The following is a 23,765-nucleotide window of genomic DNA, read 5'->3' as shown; positions in this document are numbered from 1 at the left end:
TACCAAATACATTGATTACAACTACATAATGGGAGAAACCCTCAATTTTTCTTGTTAGGAGCTTTCTAAAGTAAAACTTATTATCTGGCTTCAATTACAGCTGTTGATTTCTGTGAAGCTTGCTCATTGCAGCTTTGAGAAAACGTCTTTCTACTGATTACTTCACACCCAAAGCGAACCTATATAATTGATTTGGTATCTATATTTACCATAAAAAAAAAAAAACAAACCCTCAATGTCTAAGAACTTGGACCTATGTCTCTCTAGTAGGATGCTTTTGTAGAAAAACTGTCTGGTCTAATTTATGTATTAATTTTAAATGTCTATTAAAAATACACTTATCATCATAGCACTAATTTCTGTGTCTTTGATATGAAGCTGTAGAAATACGTGTACATTATAAGTGTGGAATTCCTGGATGTTACCTGACAGGATTTTGCTATTAATCTTACATTTTAATATGAGATTTTTTCACTGTTTAAAAATGCTGTAAAATCCAAGAGAGAAGGAATAAAAACCAGTAATTAATCCTCTGTCAGAGAAATTGCACTGAAAACAAAATTGAAGATGACACCTAGTGAAATACTAGTCTCTGTTTCCTTTTGAGTTTTCTGTGTCTTGGTAGTCTTTTGTGACTTGCAGTGATTTATAAAAAAATCTATGTTGCTGTAGTTTACTGCTCTCTTGTCACTTCATAAATGGCCACCAAAATATTAATTCAAATTAGCACCACAACACTGCTAGGGACCAGCATAGCTGTACTGTTTATTACTTTAAGCATTACACATGTTGTTTTGCAAGTCAGAAATACTATTAAAGTAAAAACAGCTGGTGGGTCTCATCCGTCTCTTTACAGCACTGGTGTAAGTCATGAAGCATACCACTGAATTATGTGAATTATATTAGTGATATTGAGGGATCTTAAGACCCATATAAATTGTGCTCCAAAAATATCAAGTAGGGAACAGAAGAAATTATTTTCCACTTATCCAGTTTAATAATTTAAAAATAGGTGTACTTGTGAAGGAATTTGTGCCATCTTTTGAGTTGTATTTTAATAATGGTGTTGGGAAAGTGATCATACTAAAATGAAACTCCATTGGCAGGAAACTTAGATGCTTATTTCCCAGTGTTCATTGGATGTATCTGTGGAAGCATGGTAGCATAATTTCTAATTAACTCCTGCAGATCTGTGAGAGGAACCACTTTTTACACCTGCATGTAGGAAGATTATGCTTAAGGCTTAAGAGCAAGCCCCATAGCTAGAGCTATGCTTATGAGTACTGTCTTTATTCAAAGCATCCTACTATTTCTCCTACACAAACAGTATCACTTCTTATAATTTTAGACTGAAATCTCCATTGTTTTCACTAAGCATTATCTTACCTTGCAAATAATTCTGTATTTATAGTCTTTGAATTCAAGCAGATAAAAGGTAATGGATTACTTTTTCTAATGAAACAGTTTTAAACTTCAAATAATGAATAAGTGAAGTTGTGATATTACTATAAAGAATATTCTCACAAGCTGTATTTATGTTCACTATGTATTCAAAGGAAAGAATTGGCAAAAAAAAATAATACTCATCACTAACAAGTGAAATGAAACAGCGACAATGTTTTGAGCTGTAGAATAATCTACAAGATCCTTTAACATCAACATTACCTTCAATGCCACAGGAAACAGGCATGTGATTTCTATCATATCCAGGAAATACACAAATAAACTATTACAGTGCTCCAGTCTCTTCTAAATCCAATCTTGCATAGATTTTGAGAAGAAAACATTTGTTCCCATTTAGTTAATAATAAGCTTCAGTTTCATTTCCAGGACTGTACTGTGATTATTTTATTTATAATATATTTTTGTTTGTTTGGGGGGTTTTTGTTTAATTTGGGTTTTTTGGTTTTGTTTTCTACTGGAAAACAAAATTGATTCAAACTAGATATTGCATATTCAGCTTTGAATGCTAATCCTGTACACAGAGGTACCTTTCTCCTTTAAGCAATATTTTTCCTATAAAAAACAATTATTATTTTTTCCCACATGATGGTGCTCAATTAACGATAGAACAATTCAGTGTCTTATTCTTCATTATTTGAAATGCAGTTCCATAGCTTTCTGAACACTATCCAAACATCTCTTGAAATAAAACTGCTACTTTTATTTCTAGCTTTGTAAGATGTTTCTGTAAAATTTTGTTGTTACACAAATATTAGCAATATCCACACAGTCACTAGAGATAAGAACTATAATCCTGTTTTTCCTTAGAGATAAGAATTATAATCCTCTTTTTATGGATAGAAAATTGGGGACAGAAACAAAAATTTTATAATCTTATTAATTTTAAGGTCTGATATATCCTATTCACCTTTGACTTTTTTTTTTTTTTTTTTTTTGTCTGTTTGTTTGAAAACAAGATTATCTTCAGGTCTTATGTCACCTTTTACTTTCCAGAGGACATGAGGCAGCATTTCCTCTTTATACAAATCTGATGCACAGTCCAAAACCAGGGTTATGTGGATGGATGATGAGCTTTCTAACTATACAAAGACCACATCAAGATTTTGTAGACCATAATCACTCTGTGTAGTTGAACAATATGAAAAAGGAAATACAGTCACATAAATTACAGCATAACATGCTGGTGATATCAGTACAACTAGAACCTTTTGTATCTACTGCGTTGATTTTTCAGTATGTTAGTGAATGGTGTGTCTGTGACCATTGGTAAGCTTGCATCCTTTATTTACACCAGCCCAGAAAAGAAAGGATGTTTTTGACAAAATGTTTCATAGGTGTTTGCCAGCAGCAGTGGAAAAATGAGATTTGAAACTTTAACTTCATTCCAAGTGCTGTCATGTATGGATTCTACTTTCTTCCCCTGTGCTTCGCTTGTTTGACCCTTTCTTCACTAAACTGTCCTTGATCACATCCTTTATTTTTCCTATGTTATTCTGTTTAGTCAGCTCTGGTTTCCTTTCTCACTTTCCACTCTGCTGCTGGTGTTGTGCTCCATTGTTTCAGAGCTGCTCTGCTTCATCTCCTGCTGCTCATCTTCTATCTCATTTATACTGAGTCTAATTCACCTGGTATATATTTCCTAAAGACATTTTCAGTTTTTACTTCCCCTGACATCTGCTTTCTTTCTAAGGCCTCAGGGGTTTTCACATTGCTTGCAGAGTTCTGGATTTTCCTTACTACAACATCTACTTCCCATTTGCCCTCATCTGTTTCATCCTAATTACTAATCATGTCCTGGGCCCATTCCCTAATATGGCTTCTCCTTTACGTTATGCTACAGTGAGTTGCTCCTTTATCTGCTGAGATTTCTTGACCTGTGCTTTTCCTCCTTGCTTGAATCTTGAAAATGGCTGAATTTTTTTAATTATATTTTTTGGCTGAAATGTTCCATAGACATTCTATCTGAAGCAGATTACCATGTTTGGCAAACTTTTATACAATAAAAAACATAGTCTTGTAGTAAGAATTGCTGGCAGATGTGTAATTACGTGTAGGTTTCTGTAACCCACTTAATATATGAGCATTCTCTACTGGGTCTGACCAAGGGTCTGTCTAACTAAATATAATTTCTGCACTGTAACTAATAGCAGATAGTGTGGGAAGAACGTATTAATGAGACAAGTATTGTAACCCTTTTTCTTGCAAGCTTTCCCAGTCTAAAACAACTTAGTCACCTCCTGAGACAGAGGTGGTATCTTTGTATTTAAACTTCGACCCAGACTGTCTCTGACTTGGCAGAGCTTCAGTGACGCAGCTTGATTCTTGAAAAGTTCTGTTGTTGTCTTGTGCACAATGAAAGAAAGGGGCCAGCATTTCTTTAGGCACAGTGGCAATTTATTAGGATAATACTCTTAGCACACACTACTTCAGACTAAATTAGCCTGTTCATGGCAGATGAACAGCAGGTTGCTATTCTTTGCCCTTTCCTAGTCTTTTCAGACTCTTTCATAATTCCCTTTTATTCCATTGGATGCCCAGGTTAACAGAAAAACAAGTGGGTGGCAATTTAGAGTACAAAAGTAAGATGCAGGCAGTCCTTTCTGATAGTTAATTTGATTTTCACTAACCGTTTTCATTTACATAACTGTAGCAGGTAAATTGAGGTCAAGTGCTTATGCCAGGAAAGCAATAAGCAGCTCCTAACTTCTTGTATTATGAGGTAATTTGTGGCACTGTGGAGTATTAATCAAGAAACTTGGAAATGTGCTTTCGGTTAAATTATAAATGAAGAAAAGAAGGTGTGCAATTATGACCAAAAATGCTACAATATAGTGCTCCTTGCATACGTTCAGTGCAAAACTCTGCCTGTGCTCTCATTTCTGGGTGACCAGTAATATCTACAGAGATTATACAGTGCCTCAAAATATCATGTGCTACGTTGAAGGCCCAAGTAGCTGTGTATAAGTGGGAGGAAATTTATGTCTGAGATGATATTTTACATACTGTTGAGTAATTTGATACAAACCCCCTTATTTTCTCCAATCGTACTTGTGGTCTGAATTATAAGCCCCTGACTAAATTTTGTTTGCAATGTAGATGCTAATGGCAATCTGAAGTGTAGCAGCAGTGTTACTAGTCCCTAGTCTCTCAGCTCCAATACTGACTTGCTATGAACTTTTTATATTTTGAGTTCAACAAAATGTTCCACAGTAAACAGAGGAATACAGGGAGTGGATATAGATTTATATACAAAAATCAAAGTTAGATTTCAACTCTTGTTTACATATTTTTGCTGGCAAGGACAGATAACCTTTTAGAGTGTCTAGGTATCCCAGATACTAAAATTCTAAATTAATATAGAAGAACTGAAAGCTGATTTCCTGGAAAAAGGTTAAAATTAATTTGGATTTGTATCTTACCTTTCCTTAAATGTTTAAAAAAAAAAAAAAAATAAAGAGAGAGAAAATATTTAACACCCCCCCTCCCCCAAACCTATTTAATACTATTCAGAAGTTCTAGTTTGTGTTTTGCTAAAACATTAAGAAATAATTTTGCAGGACTTGACTACAAATTTTCAGCTGCTTCTTCACCTCTCTTTTAAATACTCTCAGCTGTTCTGTCTCTTGCTTTCCTGAACTTTTTGTTCTCAACTCACTGAAATTTCAGCCTGCTAAATGTGTCTGCTTTGAACTACTCCAGACTTAATGCTTCTGTGTTTTGCAGCTAACTCTGAAGCTAAATACAAGTTTGTATTAAGGAGGATTATCCTTATGAGTAAAAGGTTGCAGAATATGATAAATTCAAGTACAAAATAGGATGCTACTACACTCCAGTTTCTCTTCTGTAGCTTGAGGCTTTTTGTTGGGTGCATCAGTTTTGTAAAATGTTTCATTAGTTCTACTTCAGAAAAGTTTGGATTTTTTTTTGTGGTATGTAGAACACAAATGTAATTTTTTAAAAGCTTAATTGCTCATAGTACATAGCTATTGTCATAACCAATTTATAACAGTATACCGTGATTGCAAGTATTTGTAAAGCACACCAAACTTCCTTCCTCTTTCCTGAAGTTCTCACAGTTGAAGCGGCCTTCAGCATGTTCTCCTTAAAGAACGTGGTATTGTCCCTCCCTCTTGTGCATCACCAGGTTTTCATTATTTGTAGAGCTTTCACTGCCCTTGCTATCACCTCCTCCTGGCCAATGGTGCATACATTTCAGTAACTGTAATTTGTGTTCAAAGTGAAACATGCCGCATAACTCCTGGCAAATACACATCCTTTCTTGGGATGTGTATCTGCATAATTGTTTGGGGTTACTTTTTTTCCCAAGTTAAGTCCTAAGGCTTTACTGAAACATTTTCTGTGTCATGGTGGTTAAGAAATTTCCACTGACTTTTAATAAAGCTCTAGACTTACTGAAGCCATTATGTCATAGATCTCTCAAAACAGCATGATGTTTACAGCTCACTGTTGTGTGTGAGGAAGTAGAGTATTAGCCACTTAAGGGCTGGCACAGTTATTAAATGCCAATTTGACTCCCCTGGAAAATTGTATCTTCCCCCCCCCCCCCCCCCCCCCCCCCCCCCCCCCCCCCCCCCCCCCCCCCCCCTTTTGTGATGATTTTTGGTGATTCAGAATTGAGAAATACATTTCTGTCTTTAAATGTATACATAAATTACTGTCTCCTGACTGCCCTGTGGTAGGATTAAGAATATATTCCTTTCTCCTTCACTGTATCCCTACTTTGATGTTGTTTGGGGTAGGTCATGGAAAAGAATGCAAGCTGAGACATGACCATAGGGCACAGACTAAAACATATGAAAGGTCCCTTGGCAGATTTCAAAGGTTCAGATTTACCTTAATAACCTCTGTTGCTGAGCACTTTGACAGAAATGGAAATCTGATTGTGCTCTTCTGGATTTTGGAAGTGTGGGAACAGGATTTTCTTTATTTCACCAGCAGGGACACACGGTAACGGTAACATCAAACCTAACTATGAGTGTGGTACCTGCCAGTGAGACTAATTGGGAAGCTATCAAGAAAAATTAGTTTTGGTGCTCTGTTTATATTTAACTGGAAGATGTGAGAACAGTTTTGGAAAAGAAAAATAACAGTTGCTGGCTTTCAGTATCAGAAATCCTACATTTTAAGGACAAGACTTGTAGTGATTCCCAATGAAGGTAAAAGCCTGCCATGAATTTTATCAGCTAAGAAACTGATAGTATTGTAAGATCTTGGAGACTTCCAAAATAATAGTGACTGTAAGTCTTGCTTTTCACATGCCACTTCTGAAAACTGAGCTGGCAGCTCTATATCAACTATTTTGTACAGGCTTCCAGTACAAGGACAATTGGACAGATTCATGATCTCAGCAAAATACTGCTGTGTTCTTTGGAGCCAAGGTGGGGTTACCATCGGGAGACTTTATATTGTGCTGTAAAACCTATGCATCAGCGTTTTCGGAGGTTTTGAGTTTTTTCCTTTTAATTATGTGTTGTAAAGAAAGACCTCTTTTTGTCCCTCCTGGAGCCTCTCTGTGCTGCCTATCCTAAAAAGTGGAAATCAAAGTCCTCTATCCATCCGGAGAAAGGGAGAACTTCAAATAAATGGGAATGGCAAGAAATAAAAATAGCAGTACTGTAAAATAGCATTTTAGGGATGGCTTCCCATCCATAATGCACAGTGGCTTTGTAGATTAGGAAGTGTACTCACGCTTCTTTTCTCAAGTGTCTTTTAGTCCTGAAAGAACATGGAGAAGTTTTTTCCATTGCCGCTGCAGTAAGTGAAATGACTGTACCATGGGGCATTATCTGGCAGCATTTAAAGAGCCACAGAACCAGCCTGGGCAAGTTACTCATCCCAATGTGGGAGCACCTGGCGTGCCTGCTTCTTCATTTTTGTCTCTCTTACCTTGTAAATTTACACATTAGACCTCTGAGGCTAGGATCTATGTCTCGCTTCTCTCTTTAGTTGGAAAAAAAAAAAAATAAAAAAAAATTTTCTTCCAGGAATTTTTTCAGGGAGGAATTTCGAAAAAATGATCTAGGAAATATTCACAATGAAGTTGAAAATGCCTGCCCCTTAACGTAATCAAAATAGCCTCAACATGCAGCTAGCCCCCGGGACCGCGCACCTGATGGAACATTCTCTACGTTCTAGCCTCGCTCCCCGGCGAGCACCTCGTGGGGCGCTTGCTGGCCGCGCCAACGCACCTTTTCTGCTCTCGGCAAAGATCCAGCCCCCGCTTCACCCCGCACAAAGCGGGGGGCGTGGGGGCCAACGTGCCTCGGGACCGGGAAACTTCTGCCGTGCCAGAGCCGGGGGCTGGGGGGGGGGGGGGGGGGGCGGCTGTCGGGGGGGTAGCTAAAGGTTGCTCTGCCCCCTCTCCCTGCCCTCCCCGCAGCCCCCGGATGCTGTCTGCCGCCCCCCCCCCCCCCCTTGCCTTTGCGAGGGGACAGGGTGCGGGGGCTCCGCACCTGTGCGCTGCGCTCCGCGGCTGCCCCGCCCGGGGGCGGGAGCGCTCCGTGGGGGCGGGAGCGCTCCGTGGGGCCGGGGCTGACGAGTGGGGGGCTCCCGGCGCCGGGGGCGGCGCGGCGGCATCCCCATCCTCCTCCTCCTCTCCATCCTTCCCTCCCGCCCTCCCTCCGCCTCCTCCCTCCCTTCCCCCGGGCGCCCTCTGCACTTTCTTCTCGAACCACCCTTGTAGCCAAACTTTGATGGGGAACCTCGCACCGGGCTGGAAAAATGCCGGTTATGAAGGGATTACTGGCACCTCAGAACACCTTCCTCGACACGATCGCCACCCGGTTTGACGGCACGCGTGAGTCCGGGCCGGGGCTGCGGGCACCCGCAGGAGGGATGCGCGGGGGGCACCGTGCGTGCGGTGGGAGCCTCCTCTTCCTCTCCCCTCCGGGGGTTTCCGTGGTCCCAGAAGCCGGCAACGAGGAGGGGGGAGGCGAGGGAGCACCCAGCCTCTCCTGCCTGGCTTCCCCAGGGCTTTGCGGGTGAGGAGGGGGCCGGGTCCCCTCTTCTCCCGAGGAGAAGCTGGGCTGCCGCTGGAGCCAGGATCTCTGCTGGAAAGTTGTGTGCTGGGCTGGGTCTTCTCTGGCAGCCCGGGGACTGTGAGGGAAAGGCAGGCTTCAGAGCCTGGGCAGGGCTTTGACAGGAGTTCTGGAGGGGTTCTATTTTTTTATTTTTTTTTTTTTCTTTATTACCCTCCCCAGCCCCGCTATTAAATCTCCCAGTAATCCAGCTTTTCGGAAGGCAGGCTGGGCAGCGGCAGCAGCAGGCTGTTAAGGAGGGAAGGGAGGGAGGATGGAAGGAAGGAAGGGCCCTTCGGCGGCAGCGCGGCGCTGGCGGCGGCGCTCGGCTGCAGCACCATGGACGGGGCCCGGCCCCACGCGTGTCCCGGCGGGGCTCCATCCCCCCCTCTGCCCGCGCACGGCGCGTCCCGCTCGGCACCTGCCCGGGCAAGGCGCTCGCCCCCCTCGGGCACGGAGCTGGCTCCCGTGAGGGATGTTGGCTCGCTCCCCAGTGGCTGTGGGTTAGGAGTTGCCCATATCTTGTTTCCTCTTCAATGGGGCTCACACGTATTAAAGAAAATAAAAGGAGGGGAGAGAGAGAGCAGATCTGGGCCAAAGTGAACTCAATTCCCTTTTTTTTAAAAAAAAAAAAAACAAAAAAACAAAAAACAGACACCCGAAGTGGAGGAAAAACAAACTCGAATTTCAGCTGCTGTCAGCTGTTTCTTGTCTGAAAACGTTGCAATCTAATGGGTTTGATATCTTCTTGACTGTGTATCTATTGGCGTTTTCTCAATGGTTCAGATAGCGTGTGATTAAGACAACAGAACTGTGATTACTGAATCAGTAAGTTGTAAAATGCCAAGAAAATTATATAGTCACTGGCATCAATTGCAGAGAAGCACAGAACTGCATTATAAGGGCTCTGCTAGTCTGAGGATACATAACTAATTACGATTCCGGGCTGTATGTAACTGATACTTCATTATAAAGCCATCCCTCTTAAGTCTACTTAGATGTACCTTTGAATTCTTTTGACTAGAGAACTCAAAGTCCTTTTCCCCCATCCTCCACCCTTTTATTGCTATGAAGTGTATGGGTATTATTTATTGTATATTGAAGTATGCAGCTCTAACAAGAGTTTTGTTGATACTGTAATTTGCCAGAAAAGCAATTCTTCCTGCTTCGTGCTCAGGACCCTCCCCCTTTGCAATGGCTTCCTTCCAAAGGATGGAGCACACAGCTACGTTGTTCTTCAAAGATCCAGTTTAGTGAGCAACACTAGTGATGACATGCAGGTCTTTTAACAAATAAACACTAGAAAAATGTCTAATTCCTGTGTTCTCAGTGACACCAACAGACAAGTGTGATATAAAGTTTATTGCTTAGTTGAATTCTTTAGCCAAATGTAGCTACTTTTTTTTTTTTTTTTTTTTTTTTTTTTTCTTTTTTAACCAATAATTCTACTAACCTTCATGAAGTTTATTGGGCCAGTCTTTTCTTAAAGAGAAACAGACCCCAATGTCTGACTTCAAAATCTCTAATGCTAACAACTCATCTACTTTTTCCTGTCATGTAATTTAAAAATAATGTAATTAGGTATTTAAGTACCTCCAGATAATACAGCACATTGTATTTTATTACAGGCAGTGAAATTTTTCTTTTTAGTTAGTGTTTCAGAATTTGGCTTAAATATTAAACAGGCCTATTCTAGACACCATCATTATATGATTATCAGAATGTGAACTATTTCCAGAAGTTCACAAGGGAAGACTTTTTATGAACTATGTAGTCCTACATCTAATAAAACTTTGGAGAATGGTACTGTATTCTATGTAAAACTGGTAGCATATCTCTTAATTTACAGAATAACAAAACATCTCTTTTAGAGTGTTAGAGTAAAATGATAAATCCACTTAATATTATCTGAAACAAAGTTATGTATAACAATAGACATCATAACTCAAATTAACATATTCAGAAATAGCTCATCTCCTTTGTTACAACACATTTTTTCCTGAAAAATATAAATTTAAGTATCAAATTATTGCTTCTTTAACTGACAAAATATTTTCAAATGAAGTAGTACAATTCCACAAAATGTGTTTACATATCAGAGCCTCAAGTAGAAACATTAAAGCAATGGGGTTTTTTTCATTTAAATTGTCCAGGTGGTATTCATGATGTTGTTCAGGTAGCCAACGCTAGAAGTAATGCTGATGGCTAATCCTTGCAGGAATCGGTCCCCTGTCTTACTAGTTTTATAGATGATACTGTGAAAGAAATAGAACTGATACATGGCACTGAACATGAGGCTGTTTCACAAACTACTTTGACCTCACACATGGTGATATTTAAATATTAAAATGCGGTTTCGTGTCAAGGCGCTTTTTTTTTGGTTGTTGTTTTAACATAGTCTGTGGTTAACAGACCTCCTTTCATTTTAAGCCTCTGGGAAGGATATATTATGTTGTCATCAGTGATAGACTAATCCACCAATGCATCTTTAATCCAGAAGAGGGATAATTCTAATTCTGGGCAACAGTGCAAGAAGGGATTCCAGATAATATGCTTTGCTTTCCACAGAACTCTTCAAAAATTCATTCACATAAGTATTTTAATTTTACTACTGCAATGATTCATGTCTAATTAGCAATTATAAATCACATCATGAAAAAATTGCATATCTCAAAAAAACAGAGAGAACAACTGCCTAACAGTTACTTCAGTTGCTTGGAATTCACAGTAGATATTGCATATTGTTATATGTATGTGTAACATACATATTCTTTACAAATTACACCAGGGAATATATGCTAAACAAAGAGAATCAAATTAATGTTGAGGTGACTTAGGTGTGCAGGAGATCCCAGAGATCTCCTGCGAAGTTCCATTACTTGTGTTGCATATGTGGAAGAACAGCATTAAGGGTTTCCCTATCTGGATTTCCATGACAGAGCCCTTGGATCTGCCTGTGTGCTATTACACCTTCACCTCCTTACAACTCGGAACTGTCTTTTGTGTTACTGACATTGTAGTTTAAGTCAATGATTTCTCAAAGGCCTTTTTTTTTTTTTTTTTTTTTTTTCCCCCTGACAACTAAGCACCAGGTCGTCTAAAGACTTTTTGCCCCATCTGCTAGCAATAGGCTTACATGGTTATTGCTCATTCACAAAACAAATGTACACATTTTCGAATTAGTAGGTTGTGGTTTGGGTTTTTTGGGTGTTTTTCCTTACCCCCACCCAGATTTTCAAGACAAAATATCGTTTCCAATGGTGAAAACTTTCAAACTTAAGCCTGTAATTAACCCCTTCCCCCAAATATTATGAAAATAAATGTCTGAAGTGAGTTACTTAATTTCAAGTTTTTGAATGGAAAATTTGCACATTAGGGGAAGCATTCACAAATGGTTGCATGATAGGAAATTATGTTCTATTGCTTTCATATATATACATAAAAATAATTAAATACTCTCTATATACTATTTATTTCAATAGATTAAGTCCACACCAGAGATGGCTGTTTCTGAAAATTTGTAACACTTGCTTAGAGAGCAAAGCTAACAGAAATTCAGCAAATGGCCTCATTAATTTGTATTTTAAAAAGTATGACAATTTTGTGTATGGTTGTACTCTAAAATGACAACTGAAGTTCTATAATTATCTCTTGTATATATCAAATACGATCACTTTCCAAATTAAGTGCGTACTTCCACATCCTTATCAACAATCTTGTATAATCAGTCTAGTCTGAAGATCAAGCTCAATTAAATATTTCTTATACACTGTCAATGGTGTGATAATTTGGTAATTCACTATTTGTAGAACAACTACATTCAGATCTGTTTTTCAATTAAAAACTTGCTCAAGTATTAACAAACAGAACTTTGTACCTAGGTCGCGATTTTCATAACTTTTTTTTGTTTTGGTCCTTACCAACCAGATGGTTTCAGTTTTCCAGTTGCTTTAGTTGCCCTTAAGGGGTGATGGAAAGGTACCCAATGAGAACATACAGATTTATGCTGACATCGCATTTGAGATGCTTAATTCCACTGGTATCGTGGGTAGAACAGGTTATCTCTTTTGCATAATCAGCAGTTGGTACAGAACTGAAAGGCTTTGTACGCAATGATCTTTCCAGATTGCAGGGGCAGATTCCTCCCCTGGCCACCTCCATCCCCTGTTTTTGTGTCTCAAATAAATTGGTGAGGTCTGCTAGTTTGAGCCAATGCACTAACATTTTCCGGAACTTTGTTGTCAAATTCTGTGTCTCATTAGGTTGAAGTCTAGTCTCTCTAGACTAGTCAATGTGCTGCTTAACCATAACATGGTTATCACAAAAACTTCAAAAGTAGCAGAGTAATTCTTGACTAATGATGCTACTCAGTGGTTCTCCCCCAAAACACACACGTTCAAGGAATTGCAGCAGGTGTAGGGAAACAACAGCTGAGCTTCCCCGGGGGGAGGATGTTATTGATCAGGATCCAGAACAGTTCGCTTCCCAAAGACAAAAGCCTGTGACCAAAGAAGGGTGAAAGATTCAAACTGTGATAAGCAGGTGAAAAGCTGATGATGTGTGGAACTTCTTCTGAAGGAGTGGAGATACAGCAAAGGTGGTCTAGCTCCTTCTGCTAGAGAGCAAGTTAGTCAGCCAGAGGAAAATTTCCAAAGATACATATGTAGTTGGTCTCCTGATATGCAGTCGCATTTTGCCCTTTTGCTTATATCCTTGGATAAGCAAATAATGTGTTGTTTTGAATGAATCATGCATTTGTCACTGCAAAAGTATACTGTCAACACAAGAAAAAAAATCTTGCTTGTTCTCAGCTCAGAACACAAAGCAAACGCTTTCCTCTCTGTACTTGTCTCCGTAAGACATGGCCCGTGTCGCAGCTTGCTCTAGCTCTGTTACTAAAAAAAGGCAAATGTGATTTTGAATATAAACTGAGGTCAGATGTTGGAATCTGTGTTGTGCTGTTGCTTTTCACTGGAAGTAACTGAGAGGCTAGACTAAGCAGATACTTTAAACATCTTTTTCTGTCCTTTTGGCACAAGCGTTGGGGGTGTAGAACCTCAACATTTAAGGTTGTTTTATTTGGATAATCTTTGCTTTCAGTGGCTATAGTAACTTCTGATTCTAGCTTGAGCTGAAGTTGGGCCTAAAAGACACAGAATTGGAGGGGTTCAGAGGCATCTTAAAGACCACATTCACGTTTCTTAACTAATTATTGAGTTCTGGTCCTAAGGTTCTGGTTCAAATTAAGAAAAAAAAAAAAAAGTGCACATGCATTTAAATAATAGTCCAGTGACCGGATATTAAAAAATAATGACAATTCATTGTTACTGTATGTTTTGTTTGGAGACCATGTTATTACTAGGGAAAATATTGATGTATCTGGATTGTCAGGTGGCATTCTCTTGCTTTTCACTAGACAGAAGTTAGAAACACAATCCTGCAGTGCATCTGTTCAGAAGACTATGTAATTCATTAAGAACACCACTTTTAAACCTAAGGTTCCAGGCTAATGCTTATAAATGTGAAGTTAGACTAGTAGCCCACACTGTTGTTTTAGAAATAAACTGTATTTGAATTCAAGATGAGTATTTGAAATTTGAGAACGGAAAAGAGTCATTCAAGAATGATTTTTTTTTTTTAATAATACAAGAATATTATCCTCATTATTGTTCCTGTGTACAATTTGATATGTGAACCTAAGAAACCTCGTATTCAGTGCAGTGATCAGAACAAATCTGTATACTTGAAGTGACATATATTTGAATGAATGTATATTCTGTCAGTGACTACAGAAGCAGCTCTTTAGAGGGTTTCTAAATCTTATATGATTATCAGGATTCCCACTAGAGATGTTCTGTAAATCTACTCTTTTTTTTCTTCTCCAAATGTATGAGACTGTTTTCTTCTCTGATAATATTTCATTGACTAAATTGGTTTGCTCTGAATATAGGTATATCTTACCATTGCTATTTATTCAACTCCTGTTTTCTCTTATTTTTCTTTTGTTTATGCAGGTAGCAATTTTATACACATTCCCAGTCTTTTTGAATGCAAATAAAATGTGTTCTGAGTATTGTTCAAAGTAACAGAACAATAGAAACACAACAAAAACACTGCCTCAAGCATATGTAAAGTGTAAGCAAATATATATGCATGAATGTATTACAACAAATCAGGAAAGGTATGGGTTTATAGAGCATTAACTACTGTCAGTACTACTCTGATGTAGTATATTTTTGAAAAATGTTAGTTGCATGTATTATATCAGCTACAGTCTTGAAAAGGTGAACACAGGCAATTGCTACAGTAGTTCTGCATTTTCACAAGCTATCTTACCTTGTGTTAAAGTGACTAGAAGTAAAGAGCAATTAAGGAACAGCCTGCTCCCAAAGTAATGTTGTTTCTTGCCCACTCAGTCTAAAAATAAACAAATAAGAAATAAAGAAAAAATAAAGAGGGGGAGGGATAAAGAACCAAAAAAAGCATTCTCAAACTGCAGACGGGAGATAGACTTCCTCAACAGTAAGAAAAGTAATCTTTTGGAGTTTTTCTTGCCAAGTGCTTATGGCTCCTTCTGTTTTCTGGGACTGATAATAGTACTCAAAAGCTTTGGAACAGGTGGTGTTCTTAAAATACTAGCATATTCAACATTGAACTTGACATTAAATATTTTCTGAGCATCCATAAAGTTTAATGCTGCTCTGCCAATCATTTCAAGGACAGCTGAAGACAGTTGCATTATGGAGAAACACCTTGGATTTCCTGCTGATCTTAGAGGCAGCATTTGTTTTAAGTAATGTGGTCCACTATCTTTTGATGTTGCAAAGATTTGCCCCTTTTCAAGAAAGGGTGGTTTGTTTGTTTGTTGGGGTTTTTGTTTATTTGTTTGGGTGGTTTTTTTTCCTGTCCTCAGGAGTCATGTATTCTATTTTTAATATCTGCTTAAGCCTAGGTCTAGAGCTTTCTGATCCCCTGAGAGAAACAGAGGTTGAGTCAGTTGTCCCTGGGTCTTCAAGAGGCACTTTTCAGCAGATCATATTTTTGAGAGTTCATGGCCAGTTTAATTATTTTCCATTAATGTTTTTAATCAGATTATATAAAAGCATTCAGAAATCTGCTCTATTTTATCCTTAAAAGAGCACTGCTCTTTTATGAAGATCAGTGAGCTCTGATGGGAACACACTTATTCTGTGCAAGGAAGAAAGCAAGTAATCAGTAGTGAGGATAGTTAAGGGAACTGTCCTAAAAGACTTCCAAAATGTTCCCTCTCAAGTGGAACGAAGGAGGTAACTGGTTCTATAGCTGAGCTTGTCCATTTTTGAGACATTAGGAAAAGCACTGAGAATACAAGTAAAACAGCTGTCATTACCATCCAGGTTTTTCACAGACTTTCATAATGGCAAATTGAACACAGGCAAAGTCTTTTTTTTTTTTTTTTTTTTTGGTCAAAAGGAAAGAAAATAAGCCCAATTTTCTTTTTTTTCTTTTTTTTTTTTTTTTGCCTAACTATACATTCCTTGAAGCAGTTATGAAATTGTTTTCTGTGATAATCAAAATTTTTACTTCAGTAAGAATTGTTCAGATACAACTTTTACCATAGTGTTATAGAATTTTGCAAATCCCTGCAATAGCTTTTAATATTTTTGCAACTAAAGTTGGTCTCATTCTTAGACTGACTATAGATACATCCCACTGAGCTTGTTGGAATTGTATTAGTATCTTATTTAGGTAAATGAGTGAGGAGTGTTGCCCAAGAACTTAAATGTCCTTTTCGAATAGCACCTTAGCTTTTCATACTTTTCTAGTAAAGACATTCCAAAAATATTCATGCATTGAATATGAAAGCTTTTCCTTAGCACTGAGCACAAAATAGGAATAATAAAACTTCCATCTGTCTTTCAGGAAATATGAGTTTACATACACTTTAAGACAAAACATGAAATCTTGGGAAATTACTTCCTTTAGAATTCACAGTATTCAACATATTGTTTAAATAAGTTAACACAATTTTTAAAGGAGGGAATTGCACATAGATCAAACAAACAGGAAAAAGAACCTGAAGAAAATTTGTTGTCACAAAACTATTCTTTTTTTTTTGATGCATTGAATCCGAGTTAGACCTTTCTTGTGTCAAAAGAAAAAAATGGAAGAAAAACAAATGTGACACAATCTAACCTACATTTTTTTTAATGAAGACATTTAATATACTATTGTTTTTTAATTTTACCATGAAGACAAATTAATTCAAGAGATCCGTAAAGGAAATAACTGTCAGTATTTAGATGTATTACCTTTGGAGGGGGTGTAGGCAGTTTTGAGGTGATATTATACAAAGCTGTCACTGTTCTCTTTTGAGGATAAAACAGCTTCCAGTGTGCCAGCACTGAATTCACTTTTTTCTATAGGCATTACTTATGACTGTTAGGAGTCCAGGTTGCAGCTTTCTGGACTTTTAAGAGTTAAAAGTTGCCAAGGTTATTTTGCCTTTCCTTCAATTTGAATCTATAGAAATACAGAAAGATTAATTTGGACAGCATGGACCTGAAACTCATTACTACAGCTTTTTTTGGTGCCCTTTTCTTTTTGCCTTCCATTTCCCTCAAGAGCTTGTTATGATACGTGACTAGACATCTTATTCCAAATGTATGAAAGAGAACTCTAACCTGGTCATTTTGCCATTTATTGGATTTTTCAGAATGACAGAGTTGTACTAAGACAAACAGGTTGTTGGGGTTTTTTTCCTTCTAAATGTCAGATATCTCCTTAGATGGAAATAATATGTTTTCACATAAATTGTGCCTTTTCTAACATTTTGGGATTAATGATGATAAGAAAATATAATGGCAGTACTGTATTGTTTTAGAAAAAAATACTTTTGTAAGAAAACCTAAGTTCTTTGTGGAAGATCAGACACCTTTGATGGGTAAAAGACCTTCAACAAGTAATCACAGTATATCATCAATAAGTTGATTTTTTTTTTTAAATGAACCAAATTAAAAGATGCAATATTTTAATTTATGTCTGTCTTTTGAATATATGGATTATGTTTGTGAGGTACAACAGTCATTGAATTTACTAAATTGGATTGTTTCTTTGAGTTGAAAGATCTTGAGGCTAGGAGTATGGACTTTTCCACTTCAAGATTTGGAAGAAACACATACCTCATGAAACTTGCAGTTATAGAACTATGTATTAGGCATTCAATAATTAAAAGTTCAGTGTAGGAAAGTATAATTAATAAATATTAATGGCAGAGGGTGAGCTACACACTTGCCAGGAATAAAGTTAACAAGATCACTAATTTTCAGATGAATATATATAGATAAAAGTTGTGACTGTGTCAGTGATGTAGCAATTGGGCGTCCTGGAAGGAAAAAGGTGAGAGAATAATGCAGTTAGACACTATATTTTGGGGGCTATTCAAAGTCTTACTGTAAAATGGTGTTTGCAATTTAAAAAGATATCGTGGCTTCTGTTTTGAATAGAGTTGTGCTACAATACAATATGACCAAGTTACTTCTTAATTGTGCTCAATAACTGTTTCTTCATTGGAAACAGAAAGCAGATTGCATTGAGCATCCTGAATATCTTTATTTTTTTATATTTCTACAGAAATATTTACCTAAACCATTTTTTTTTTGTTAAAGTAGACTTATATGAGGTTTTTAGAATTCAGCAGGAATGTGGCTTTGCTGATACAACCTTGCAGAACATGCATCCAAGAGTGGTTAGAGCACAATGTGCTCCATGCATCTGTTACCAACAAATTCTTGCCTGGAACTAGGAAGGTGATGGCTCTTACATCGTACTGGGTTGAGTCCTTCTCTAAGGAAAAGGGTGGCAGGCTTGGCGGCTACCTCATATCAGTTACTGCACTGCAGCAATTTCACGTATGAGACAAAAGATGGAGGATTCGTCCTTTCCACACTTACAGGTGTGCTAAAGGTTGTGCTGGTGTTGTGGTTTAACCCCAGCTGGCAACTAAGCACCCCACAGCTGCTTGCTCACTCCCCACCCCAGGGAATGGGGAAGAGAATCAGAAAAGTGAGAAAACTCACAGATTTAGATCAAGACAGCTTAATAGGTAAAGCAAAAGCTGTGCACGTAAACAAAGCAAATCAAGGAGTTCATTCACCACTTCCCATGGACAGGCAGGGGCTCCGTCACGTGTAACGGTTACCTGGGAAGACAAAACGCCATCACTCCAAATGTCCCCCCGTTCCTCCTCCTTCTCCCAGCTTTATATGCTGAGCAGGATGTCGTATGGTCTGGGATATCCTTTGGTCAGTTGGGGTCAGCTGTCCCTACTGTGTCCCCTCCTTGTGCACTCCAAGCCCATCACTGGTGTGGTGGGGTGAGAGGCAGAAAAGGCCTTGGCTCTATATCACTACTGCTCAACAGTAACAAAAACATCCTTGCATTATCAACACTCTTTTTAGCACAAATCCAAAACACAGCCCCATACTAGCTACTATGAAGAAAATTACCTCTATCCCAGCCAAAATCAGCATGACTGGTTAAACCCTAATTCTAGATTTTTTTTCTGGTAGAGTACAGGTTTGCACCCAAATATTTCCAATAGCTTTGGCATTCCTATAAGAGCTTGTAATTTTTCCCTCTCCAAATCTGTGATTTTTGTCTTCAGATTTGTGAGCAATTACAGATAATTCTTTGTTAGCTAATTTCCATGTTGGTAGACAGTAGCCATAAGTTCTTTGTGAATTTTGAAAAAGCAGGCTATTCTCTTTTAAGATGTATTAAAAGCTTTAAGAAAAAATAGATTAAAAGTGACCTTAAAAAAAAAAAAATCTATTTTTTTATTTAAAGTTTTACTTATAGTATGTGCTGGAAATGTATGAGTCATCTTTAGCCAAGAAATAGTAAAGGAGGGAGCATCTGTGAAGAAGCAGTGATTGACCGATGGTACTGCTGAGTGAGCAGCAGGTAGTGCTTAGGAATGAACTAAATGGCAGTAGCACTGTGGGAAGTTTCACTTTGGTGCAAAATATGGCCAGCAGAAGGTTACTGTGCATGAGTATAGTCACAAGAGGATTAAAAGCACCATCCTCTCTCTTCTCAGAACAAATTACTTGTGGTCCTACCTAGCACTTGGTGGAAAGCCATCTGGTAGTCTTGGGTGTCACAGACCAACATTTCCTCATTATCTTCTTGGTGAACGTTTAGGCACTAAACCCAGTGAATTAAAGTCTTTGTTTCATCATATTGTCACTTCTAGATGGTTAATACAGGAGAAAGAAGCAACTAAAATTAAGACAGGTAGCTGACCTGATGGAAAAGCATAGTGAGAATCGACTATGGCAACTTGTTGTTTGTTACTTTTTCTATAAAGGACTACCTTTATAAATGACTACTTGTATAAAGGTAATGAGGATCCAGGGTTAGGGTTTTTTTATTTCAACTGATTTTAGTTTTGGGTTTGTTTTTTTTTTGTTTGTTTGGTTGGTTGGTTGGTTTTTTTTTTTTTTTTTTTTTTTTTTTTTTAATATGTGAATGGCTGGATAGCACGTGATCTTATTTTTCATAAACTTGCTTATAGTATGTCTGAAAGCCTGCTGTGGTTCTCACATTTGCCGTCTGTCCTGCCTCTCACCCGGTTCCCACTCCCACTCTTGGGGAGGCTCAGATCTGACCAAAAGGCTGCTGAGCAGCCGTGGAACGCGTCCTGGCAGTGACCAGTCCCAGCTTAGCTCCATGCCTGGGGCTGTGAATCACAGCAATTCAGAGCTGCTTCCCCAGGCAGCTGATCGATCCCCACAGCAGAGGCAGTGATCAGCAAGAGTCAGGGTGGACAGGTGGAAATTACTGCAGACATTTAAACTCATTAGCCATAATGCTTATACAAATAAAACAGGCAGCTGTTGAGCTGTTTTCATACTGCTATGAGCAGGATCCAGATGGGGACCTGGGGTTTTGGTTCCAATTGCAGCTCAGCACTAATAAGTGAAGCAGGTAGCGGAAGCAGTAGGTCTTAGGGAAATGCACAGGGACTTTGTTGCCTGCATCCATTTGGAGCTATTTGAATTGTTCTTTTCCCCCTGCTTTTGTCCTCCTAAACAAAATAATTATGGATTAGAGATACATTTCCTTTTGACCCCAACAGTGTCTTCAGAAAAGCAATTATCTGTCTGGGCCTTTCAACACTTTATATGTAAGGTATGTTTATAAATACAGAAACATTAAAGCAGGTTATCACCTGCATATATTACAGAAGAAAGCATGCTTCACTTAGGAGAAATAGTTCATGTATTCATCTTTCTGCTGAAGATAGTCCTCTGGGAAGGATTGCTTGAACTGTCAGGGTAGCTGCAAGCCTTTTGTCTTTTGTGGTGAATAATTTTAACATTACTAATTTCTGCTGTCTTTTTTGTCAGTTTGGTTTTTAAACATAAATAATCATAACCTGATGTGGTATCAATCTCACCTGAACTATAACAAATTACTGAAGTAGGAACTTTAAATAAATAGGTGTGATCACTCACAGAAATCATGAGACAAGGAAGAGATTTCTTCCACTGCAGTCCACAGTCAGAAGGGGGGAAAGAAAAACAGCCACTCTATGCTTCATTAAGGTGTAAAGTATAGGTAAATTGTCCAACCAACAGTCTCACAAGTGACAAGTGAATAGCACAAGGAATGTTTCTTCCAGAAAAGCAGGAAACCAAGTTTAGGGAATTATTAGACACCTAAATAAATAAATAATCTGGAACTGTGGTAATTCATTCACCCTTATTCTTTTTAAAACATGTTTCCCTTGTATGAATTCTTTGTAGACAGGGTCTTCCCACTGAAGGGAAGAAAGACAAAGGCCAGAAAGTCCAACAGCAGAAATACTCTCTGACCCACACCATGATAGATAGTTCTTAATAAGCCAAGTTTTGGGAGATGAGTGAAATAAGTATAAGTAAAGCTAAGAGGTTAGAGTTAATTGGGGGAATTGCAGTAGTTTTTTTTTTTTCCCCAGCCTGATGTGGTTGATATATCCTTTTATACAAACTGTCATTGCAAAAAATACTTCCAGGGTGCAATTAAAGTTATGAGACGTTTTCTGCCACCTTTACACATTCTATGTTGGAATGACTTTTGAAGATGATCAGGAGTGGAGAGAAACACTTTTTTGTATTTATAACATGAAAGTATTGTCTCGCAACCTTTTTGATGCTCAAACGTACAGAAAATTAATTGCTCATGTTTAATTGAAATGTACGTTGTAATTATTCTAATGAAAATATTTTTCTAAAGTGAGGTTAACAAGAAAGAATCTTCTTAATGGTGTTTCTTAGTTTGATAGTTGTTTTTCTAGTTATTTAACGTATTGCTGTGCAGAGCACGGTGATTTTATTTCATCTGTTTTAATGCTCAGAATGTTGTAGCTGTTTGAATAGCACTTGAATGTTTTGGTGTTCATTTATTAGGGTTAATTCATGGCTTCCAGGGAGAGTTTGTGAATGGCACGATAAACTAAATATGATAACAGAATAGTTTGTTCTCGAAAGCAGGTACTTCCTGGTAGCCTTTCAGGCTTGGCAAGCAAAGTTTGTGGCAGTAAGACATTGCAGTAAGTGTTCTGATACCTTGGGTGTGAAAAAACCCAAACCTTGTTTTTTTGGCAGACCCTACTACTATAAGACAGTCCCACACTGAGCCACATGACAAGGAATATCTCTCGGGCTGGGGATGCAAAGTGGGAAGTGCTCTCCAGCCAGACTCAGTCCAACTGCATGGCGTGGTGTTCTGCGGCAGGGGACCACCGATGCCTCTTTTGTTCCAGGAACCCATGTGCCAGATTAGTACGAGATTAGCAGATCAAATACCAGGGCTGGCAGCTACACATACAATGTGGGCACCTGACAGGAAAGGGCCTGAAGTACGGCACTGTGTGATATTCTGGCCTGTGTGTTAGGATTATGAGGCAAGAGTCAAGCACTGTTCTCTGTATTATCAAGAAAGTAAAATAATCCCCAGAAATAAAATAAATTGTATCCATAGAAGTTCTATTCCCTTCTGCCAGTACTGCTACTCCACACTAAGGGATATGTTTGTTATCATTAAACTCCCAGTGCTTCACAAATGAATTTATACTTACTCTTATAATCAAGCATATGGCATTATTAGGGAAAATAAAACCCCCAAAACTCCGGTGGTTGCAAACCAAAACATGTACCTTCAGTTTTTAATTGTCTGAAATTATGGATCAATTCCTTAATATTATCAGGTTTTAAGCTAAAAAAAAAAAAAAAAAAAAAAAAAAAAGTAATTTTCAGAAACCTTTTGTATTTTGTTACTCAAGAAAGGTCATGATGGTCAAAATAGATTCAGGATCTCTAGTAGTGTCTAAGTAATTCGGTTGTTCAAGTATAGTGGTAGAGTACTGGATAATTGCAAGAGAGAAAGAAGTTAGAAGAATGAGGGATATATCTTATTTCCACAAATGCAGATTACTACCAGAGTTACAGTTATGAAAATTCCACAACTAAAAGACACCCTTGCACCATATCTATCCCATTCTTGCTGTGGGAGGGATGTATTTCACACCTTTAATTCTTTCTGTAGGATGGTTACTTTATGTGAATGGGTTATTGTACATGAGAAGTGTGTTTCCATCCTTACCCTGTTTCTCCAAAATTACTCTCGTAAAAAGACCAGGCTAGCAGAAAATGTTAAACTTGGTTTAAACTATACTGGTGGCAAACCCAAAGGAACAAAGCACAGAACTAGATAGTCTAGGTCACAGATGCTCATTCTGCATTAGAAACAGAAAATATCTCTTTTTCTAAACTTGGAATGTTCTCAATCACAGACTTTGATGAATTATTTTTTATTGAGGGTTTTTTTTCATGACAAGGGATTTGTAACAACCTACACTGATGAAACAGCATGTCTATAAAGAGGAATTCTATCTTTACTTGCAACACATATCTTTCACAGCATTAATGCTCAGTCAGCAAGACAAAAACTTTCCATATAAATGTTGCTTTAAATGTCCAGGAGAAAAAAAATTTCCTCTAGAAGTGTACTTTCTACTTTCCAAAGAGTCCTTCTAATAATGCAGCTTTCAGACCAAAAGTAAAAAGGAAATTACACAAATGTTTAAAAATTAAAGAAATCCCAAAACTAAAAGAAGATGACCTAAACAAACTTAAAATAAATAGAAATGTGCCAATAATTAATTTATATATTTTATCACATTCACATGCTTGTTATTTCCTAACTTCAGGATTATTATGCTGTGTTCTAGCACACTTT

The 23,765-nt window shown here is 38.0% G+C and overlaps 1 protein-coding gene across 3 annotated transcripts in view; it reads left to right on the top strand.

The window, feature by feature from the left end:
- The first annotated feature begins 8,132 nt into the window (after window positions 1-8,132).
- KCNH8 (potassium voltage-gated channel subfamily H member 8) overlaps window positions 8,133-23,765 on the top strand; it is a 197,961-nt gene continuing 182,328 nt past the window's right edge. For 2 of the 3 annotated variants that reach the window (XM_042802266.1, XM_042802265.1), the window contains exon 1: window positions 8,133-8,281. In XM_042802266.1, coding sequence (XP_042658200.1) covers window positions 8,206-8,281 — 76 coding nt within the window. In that variant the 5' untranslated portion in view covers window positions 8,133-8,205. The remainder of the gene's footprint in view (window positions 8,282-23,765) is intronic. The other variant, XM_042802267.1, reaches the window with a different exon arrangement.

This window comes from Tyto alba, unplaced genomic scaffold (assembly GCF_018691265.1).
Source record: "Tyto alba isolate M040663 unplaced genomic scaffold, T.alba_DEE_v4.0 Super-Scaffold_38, whole genome shotgun sequence".
Taxonomy (NCBI): Eukaryota; Metazoa; Chordata; class Aves; order Strigiformes; family Tytonidae; genus Tyto; species Tyto alba.
This window is presented reverse-complemented; position numbering and strand designations above follow the sequence as displayed.